Source organism: Sinocyclocheilus rhinocerous, unplaced genomic scaffold (genome assembly GCF_001515625.1).
Source record: "Sinocyclocheilus rhinocerous isolate Xijiao unplaced genomic scaffold, SAMN03320098_v1.1 scaffold340, whole genome shotgun sequence".
Classification (NCBI taxonomy): domain Eukaryota; kingdom Metazoa; phylum Chordata; class Actinopteri; order Cypriniformes; family Cyprinidae; genus Sinocyclocheilus; species Sinocyclocheilus rhinocerous.
The window spans coordinates 43647-52346 of NW_015670980.1; the positions used below are offsets into that span (position 1 = coordinate 43647).

Consider the following 8700-nt stretch of genomic DNA (forward strand, 5'->3'; position numbering starts at 1 on the left):
AAGAACTAAAGATCAGAGTTCATAGAAGAGGCCCACAGAACCTTCGAGATTTGAAGACTCTGTGGAAGAATGGGCCAAAATCACACCTGAGCATGCCACTAGTTTCTCCATACAGGAGGCGTCTTGAAGCTGTCATTACCAACGAAGGCTTTTGTATGACATATTAAATACATTTTAGTAGTTCAGTACTTTTTCCCTGTGTCATTCCATTTTATTACAATTTAATTTATAATTTCTTAATTTCTATTTGTTTTGTTTTCTTTGTATGTATGAATTACTTGAGTTGTTACCGACATCTGGTGAAAATTTCATGTCAACAGCACCTTTAGAAATATATTTACTGAGAAAAATGGTGGTGTTCAATACTTATTTTACCTGCTGTATATCGGTTGGAAAAAAAAGTTATCTTATTGTGCATGATTCACATTAAGAAAGTAGTGTGTTGACCCCTACATTTAAAAAATTTCACTTGGAAATAATTTGCATTAAGAAAATAAAAAAGGGTTGCCAATACAGTTTCATTAAGGCAGTTTTTAATTAAATGTTCAATGCATTGAAAAACACATTAGCTGAGGGTGTAACACAACACACACTTATGTTTTTTTTTTAATCTTCTCTTTTATCTAGATGAGGAGTTAAGGGTGGCCCCTACAGAGCACGAATGTGTGTGTGAGGGTCGATCATGTGCAACGGGGGACCGCTGTAAGGGTCAGCAGTGTTTCTCCTCTTTGACACTGAGTGATGGGACACCAGTGTCTCAGAAGGGCTGTTTTAAGGTGTATGAGCAGGGCAGGATGACCTGTAAAACACCTCCATCACCTGACCAGATAGTGGAGTGCTGTCAGGCTCATCTGTGCAACATGAACCTCACTGTGAGACTTCCTGTACGAGGTAACAGACATTAACCTCTCACACCTTCACCTCCTTCATATTCCATATTCATACACATTTATTTTTTTTATTTAATTTTCTTACATATGCTCACACATAAACAAAACAAGTTTCTTTTCATTATGTCTTATATTGCATGTGGGTATTTGTAGTATCAGCAGCGTTCTGTGGCTTGACATGCATTTTGTTCATTTATAATTAGTTTGTATGTAGCTTTTATGTTTAGCTCCGTTCCTAATCAAGCACACCTGAAAAATCTAAGCAAAGACTTCAGAATTGCTTGAACAGTACATGCAAGTGTGTTTAATTTGAGGTGGAGCTTCTTTTTTAACTCTACAGTACAATGGCCCAGGCCCCCATCCCTGATCTAAACATTTGACATATATTAAATATCCATGATTTGACACAATTTTAAAACTCGCTGTTGTTTCTGGGTTTTCCATGACTGTTGCAGCTTGTTTCATTGTTTTTGTCAATATGGAAAAAATGAAATTGGCAATGCTCAAGAACTCATTGTGACGAAAGAAAGAAAGAAAGAAAGAAAGAAAAATCTTAATTTTTTACATAACAGTGAAAGTTAGGGGTTCAAATGTGCTTAATGTCATGAAAATGTCACAAGCTGAATTTTTTTTGTGAGATTCACCACTCTTCAAGGTAAAATGGTTTATTTTTAAATCTCTGTGTGTCTCTCAGTGGTGGAGGGCCCCAACTATAGTGTGACAACGCTGACCATTGTGATTGTGGCTCCAGTCATCGTTCTGATATTCCTGTCTGGTGTGGCTATCCTGATCTTCCGTTGTATTCACCATCACCAGATGGAGCATCTGACCGCTCAGGATGCGGAGTATGGCACCATCGATGGTCTGATTGCATCTAATGTGGGAGAGAGCACTCTCGCGGTGAGAAAAACCTACACTTACCAAAGTCTGTCATCAGTCTGTGATTTAAGCAGATTGAGCACATGCTGAAAAGTTGAGTAAAAGATCAAGTAAAGCTTGGCTCTTCCAAGCTTTATAATGGCAGTGAATGGTGGTCATGATTTTTGAAGCAAAATTACAAAACAAGTGAGACAAAAAAAAAAAAAAAAAGAGTACAAAAAAGTAGTCTACATGGATCCGGGGGGTTAATAAAGGCCTTCTGAGTAGAACTTCACTTCAGAAGGCCTTTATTAACCCCCCAGAGCCGTGTTGAGCACTTTTTAGGAAGGATTTATACACTTTATTTAGCTTCAAAATCTTGACCACCATTCACTGTAATTATAGAGCTTGGAAGAGCCAGGATAGTTTTTTAAAATAAATTCAGATTGTGTTGGTCTGAAAGAAGAAAGTCATATACACCTAGGGTGGCTTGAGGGTAAGTAAATCATGGGGTAATTTTCATTTTTGGGTGAACTATCCCTTTAGCAGGCTTAGGCTCTATTTAAAGGACTACAATAAATAGCTCATATGTGACCCTGGACCACAAAACCAGTCATAAGGGTCAATTTTTCATAATAATAATGTCAATAAATAAGCTTTCCATTGATGTATGGTTTGTTAGGATAGGACAATATTTGGCTGAGATACAGCTATTTGAAAATCTGGAATCTGAGTGTGCAAAAAAAATCAAAATATTGAGAAAATCGCCTTTAAAGTGGTCCAAACCAAGTTCTTAGCAATGCATATTACTGATCAAAAATTAAGTTTTGATATATTTACAGTAGGAAACTTACAAAATATCTTCATGGAACATGATCTTTACTTAATATCCTAATGATTTTTGGCATAAAAGAAAAACCTATAATTTTGACACATACAATGTATTTTTGGCTATTGCTACAAATATACCCCAGCGACTTAACACTGCTTTTGTGCTGCAGGGTCACATATAAAGACAAAACAACATTACAACCATATTATCCCCCCCAATTTACTTGAGCTCTTCAATGGAACTGAAAATGATCAAATTCAGACCCCTCTTGCGTACCTTTCCGTTGACAAGTTCGATTCCCAGTCCGTCCATCTTCTGGCTACTGACGCCGAACAGAACGCCGCTGCTCTGTGCCGTCCTGAACTCCAGACCCACGGACACATCGTTACCCACTCGATACGTGTCCACTGTACACACACACACACACAGACACACACACACATTACACTTCTATGTATGTTTAAATTAGTTTTTTTTCAGATGCTTACACACATTTACAAAACTTTGCCTCTTTTTTTTTCAAAGCTTTACACACGAATCCAAGAATCGCACACACAAAATGCAAAATGCCTCACATCTCTTGCAAAAAAGGACATGCACCATAGTAATACCATGTTTTTTTTTTTTGCATAAATGGCTTTTAGCTTATTAATTAATGAAACATCTCATAAATCCATGCAACAATTTACAGCAATTTAACATCTGGAATCCACTTTTTGTATTTTGAATGGTTTCTAATACCAACAAGATTTTGTTTATGCTGACATATGATAAAATGTTTTATGAAACTAACAAACACACCATGTCAGAAACCCATGCATTTCTCTCTGTTTAAAAAATTTCGGCAGAAAAGTTGCAGGGTTTTGGTGAGTTTGTAAGTATTTGTGATGTGTGTTTGCTGAGCTGGCTCTTTAGTTGCTATTGTTGGATCTTTTTCAAGCTATTTTTAAGGATCTCTGAGGAGTGCTTGGCAACCAAAGCAAATATTCAGCATTCTAATGTTTGCCTGAGAATAATTAAAAGTCTGTGCCAGTCCTGGGAATGAGACGTTATTAAAATACTTAAAATCTGTTCTCTGAGGCCTAGGAGGTTCTTGTGGTTTTGCCTCTGGTGCATTTTTTCCTCATTCCCTCATAGTGGAATGTTTCTGTTCATTGAGTGCTCTCTAGTGTATAAATGTGTGTATTGCAGGGTCCAATTGAAGAAATGTACTAGAGTTAATGTACAGCTGTATATTTCTTTATCTTTTGTCTTTCTCTCTCAGGATCTGTTGGATCATTCCTGTACATCTGGTAGTGGCTCTGGACTACCTTTCCTGGTTCAGAGAACAGTAGCCAGACAGATCGCTCTCAGCGAGTGTGTTGGTATGTGCTCACACCATCTTTCCATCATTCTTTGTTATGTATGTGTGCATAAAGTGTTTCTTAGATTTTGTTGTACAGGTTAGCAGCTCATTTTAAGCTGATTTAAACACCAAATTACTCTGTTACTAGGCTATAGTTACATATATTTGACAAAACCTCACTTTTGAGAGTATGTCCTCAAATGTGTTTGTGTGTTTTCTGTCAGGTAAAGGTCGGTATGGAGAGGTTTGGAGAGGTCAGTGGCAGGGAGAAAGCGTGGCTGTGAAAATATTCTCGTCTCGAGATGAGAAATCCTGGTTCAGAGAGACAGAAATCTACAACACTGTCCTGCTTCGACACGAGAACATTCTGGGTAAATCAATTTATAAAGAAACCTTTTATAAAACCCCTAGAAATGATATATGAAGAGTTTATTTGCAAAAACAGATAACTCCACTTTTTAAATTTTTTCAAAAATCAGGTTTTTATTATGTTGTTATGTTTTTATTGTGTTAGTTAGCTGTATTTTTTTTATTTATTTTTTTAACCTAATCAAAATAACCCAACTGCTGTTTGATTGAGATTAATTGGAATGCACAATGAAAAAACTTATAATGGAGTTATCTGTTTTTGCAGATGAACTCTTCATATGCTTTTTTTAGGATACCTCAGTTTTGTAACATAAAACAACAATAAAATATGTTAATTTCGCTCAACCATAACTTTACCTTGTATTTTTCTCAGGCTTTATTGCGTCCGATATGACATCGCGTAACTCCAGCACTCAGTTGTGGCTAATCACACATTTTCATGAGATGGGTTCTCTCTACGATTACCTGCAACTCAGCATGCTGGATGCTTCTGCCTGTTTGCGGATGGCACTCTCCATTGCCAGTGGCCTGGCCCATCTGCACGTGGAGATATTTGGCACACAGGGCAAACCAGCCATTGCTCACAGAGACCTAAAAAGCAAAAATATTTTAGTGAACAAAAACGGCCAGTGCTGCATTGCAGACCTTGGTAAGAAAAGCTTCTGAATGAAGCAAAATCAATTATTGTATGTATGCTGTTGTTTCATATGCCATTCATATTAGAATATTTAAAATATTACTGTGAAGTGTATTTTGGACAATTTCAGCAAACATTAAAAAAATACCATGTGATCTAAGGTTATGTGTTGTAACTGACAGCAGACAGTTGAATTATTGCACTTTAAATTTCATTTCAGTTGTGCATTAACTTGTCAATAATCACTGTAGGTATAATCAAAATAACACATTATGGTTAAAGTATGCACATGTTTATCTCAGGTTTTCATCTCAAATACATTTGTGTTAGAACTACTTTCTTACAACACCGATTTAGTTCAAGCATAAGTGATTAGCAATTGTCATGTGGCCAGCAAATCTGAAACTATTTTCTAAATATTCAGTTACCCCTGAAACCCCTTAATCAACCCAAAGCCTTTCAACCTAAAGAACCATTTATCTTTACACTTGAACGAACCTCAAATTTTTCTTTGAAAAAAAATCTAATAAAAGTTAACATCAAATCTTGATTATTTTTATATTTATGTATATTTATATTTATTCAGTGAATGATAAATCATAGAGGGTAGATTAATGGACTTTTATGACCGTTAAAATCTCTAAATATGTTGTTGCCTACTTCCGTCCATCGCTCACATGTTGTTCAGTTTCTAATAGTGAAAATCATTTGTTTGTTCCCTCAGTATTTACCTGTTCAACATGTTGCCCTTTATACACTAATAAGTAGAAAGCAGAAACAGGCTATTTGCTCTTGGAGGATGGACACTTTAATTTATGTGTCTTTATTAAATTCACTTCACTCACTTAGTTCCTGAGTCCATTTCTGTAACACCAGGCTGTTATTTGAAGAGATCACAGTTGTTTCCCCCTAAAACCCTAACGAAAAACCCATTAGGTAGCTTTCAGCTAACACAAACTCTTCTGTACACAGGAAGTGGAACACAAGATGTGTTTTTGTACAGCAATTGAGACTACATAAAGCACATTAACAAAATGAGCATGTTCTTTTTAGAGCACTGATTTGAAAACGTGTTGTCTGCATGGGACTAGAGGTTTTCACTTAGCACTTTTTTTTTCCCTTGATGCTCAAAAAAAATTTTTTCAGTCACTAGACCTTTCTGGGTTCTTTAAGTTTACTTAATGTCTCATGAAACTGAATTTTTGTATATCCCCACAAGAGGGTGCAATACAGCATTTAAAAAGGAAATGTGCTTTTCCCATCATAAAAATGTCAGCATATGCATCTCAGATACATCTCAGCATCATAGATGATGCTCTTAGTGGTGTACAAAAATATTTGTGCAATCAAATGCTTTGTAAAACGAGAGCCCCTTTCCATAATCATAAATAAAATCTGGAAATTATTTCAATAGGAAGGACATCAGCAAAGGGAAGAAAACTGGATTCGTCAAACCATTTCATGGGATCTTTTAAATTTAGAATGCACACAAAAAGCGCTGTACAAATACACAGGTTTTTAATCCAGGGACATATGCAGAATTCCTTGAAAAAGAGTAAGCCTTGCCCTGAAATGGTTATTAATTTACTGTATTATGTGGCTTAATGTGTATTGTGCAAAGCTACTGATAGAACCTGTACTATATGATAATGATACATTTGGTCACACATTTATCATCTTCAGGTCTCGCCGTGATGCATTTTCAGGACACAAATGAGCTGGACGTAGGGAATAATCCTAAAGTTGGGACCAAGCGCTACATGGCCCCTGAGGTTCTGGATGACTCCATTCAGACAGATTGCTTTGAGTCTTACAAACGAGTCGATATCTGGGCCTTTGGACTTGTGCTGTGGGAAATTTCTAGAAGAACGGTTAGTAATGGTATGTATATCCTCACACCTGATTCACTATTACACCAGTCATTTGTTCTTTTTTTTATGTATCTCTGCTGTTGCACTTGGTTAAGTTGCTTTCAATATGGAGAATCACATGATGCAAGGAGGAAAGGATGGTGCTCTGTGTCACTTAGCGAAAATTATCCTGTTATATTATTATAAGGCCTAAACACTCAAACTGTCTACAGTACATGTGTGTGAGATGGGTGTTTGTGCCCCCAAAAACCAAGGCACAAAATTAACACATGCTAAGTGCCAAACGCAAGTAAATGTTCTATTTGGCCGGATCACTATGGTGGGCGATTATGTTATTGTCGATTAGTTGAATATGTGCTCTGTAAGTAACGTAACTTAGTGAAGTGAAAAATTTGTTAGTATTGAAACTGAGAAATGGGTGCAGTGATTTGCATTAAAATATAAATTTTCATGCATCATAACATTTACATTTACATAACATTTTTTTTATTGACTATAATGGTTTAAAACAGCCCTTTTAACTGCCCAATTTATATTGTAACATATATGTATGACATTAAAATCAAATTGTTGGATCCAAATAGGGCCATGTGTTTGAATCATCTAAATCTCCAGCGAGGAAAGAAAAAGTTGGCAACCCTGATGTATTTTAGTTTTTCTTTTTCTAATTATGACTTAAGCTTTTTCAGTGGCTAAGAAGAGTCATGTGAAATTGAGGAGTTTGATTCATGGCTTCAAGCACATAATCAGTGATCGTTATGTTACCCACTGAGGACTGACCTTTGGGTGTAAACTGGAAAGGTATTCTGTAATGATGGTAAAAGTAAAAAGTAGGGGTGTGATAGAGTTTGGGGGAAAAAAACCCCCCTTCTGCTTCCTTTGTAAATTTGGAAGGTATGCTGCTTGCTGCTAGGCAGTATGGTATTTTAGTATGATGTTATATATTTGGAGTCTTTTGAATCTAGATGGGAGATATTATACATTCTGTTCTGCTCCACATAAGACATTTTAGAATAGATTATTATTGGATATTAGAGTCTCTTGTTTCTTGTTCTGTTCATGCAATTATTATTTCTGATCATGTTTGGGTTTTTATGGAAATAACTTGTCAGTATAGGCATCATTTACATGGATGGACATTTAATTCTGTTACAAAGACCTGATTTTAAGTAAGCATTGAAAACTCAAATTAAGATATATGAGGAGACGACGTGCAGCTGTGCCCTTTGCAGAACTTATTACTCTGTGTTATTTTTCTACCCTGCCCCTTTTCAGTGGGGCAAACGGTATATGGTGCATTGGTATATTTCTTTTCCTCATAAGATTATTATAATGAGTGTCAATTTTTATCCATTACTACAAGAAGTTTAGAGGAATATATGGAGGTGGTTAGCACTAAATGTGTCTTTTCTTTTTGTTATCCTGCCACCACTGTAATGTTTGTTCATTCAATTTCCCATATTTTTACATCCATAACCAAAGACGTAAACAGCGAGAATGTTTAGTTTTCATTCCTTTTTAATACAGATACAAGTATTTGGATGAATCCCGCATATTATTATCAGAACTTCATGTTTTCTATGAAAGGAGTGGATAAAGCAGGGTATATTGAAGTAAGGAGATGTTTATGAGAATAACTCTTTAAAATCATTTAACCAGCTAACCCAAGGTGCAGTGGTGGAAAGAGTACTGAAAATTTGTACTCAAGTACAAGTACTGTTACATTGCTGAAATAATACTCAATTACAAGTAAAAGTACTGGTGTCAAAACAGTACTTAAGTAAAAGTACAAAGTACTCCTTTCAAAAACTACTCAAGAGTACTAGTTACTAGTTACTTTTTAGCCAGAGATATTTAAAGGGGTCATATGACGTTTCTAAAAAGAACATTATGTTGTG

At 35.9% G+C, this 8700-nt stretch overlaps 1 protein-coding gene across 1 annotated transcript in view; it reads left to right on the forward strand.

The window, feature by feature from the left end:
* The window catches only part of LOC107734497 (activin receptor type-1-like), a 36070-nt gene that overhangs the window by 22043 nt on the left and 5327 nt on the right, over positions 1–8700 (forward strand). The window contains exons 4-9 of the mRNA XM_016546469.1: positions 628–891; positions 1585–1790; positions 3845–3944; positions 4150–4296; positions 4668–4943; positions 6615–6812. Of these exons, the coding sequence (XP_016401955.1) occupies positions 628–891; positions 1585–1790; positions 3845–3944; positions 4150–4296; positions 4668–4943; positions 6615–6812 (1191 nt within the window). The remainder of the gene's footprint in view (positions 1–627; positions 892–1584; positions 1791–3844; positions 3945–4149; positions 4297–4667; positions 4944–6614; positions 6813–8700) is intronic.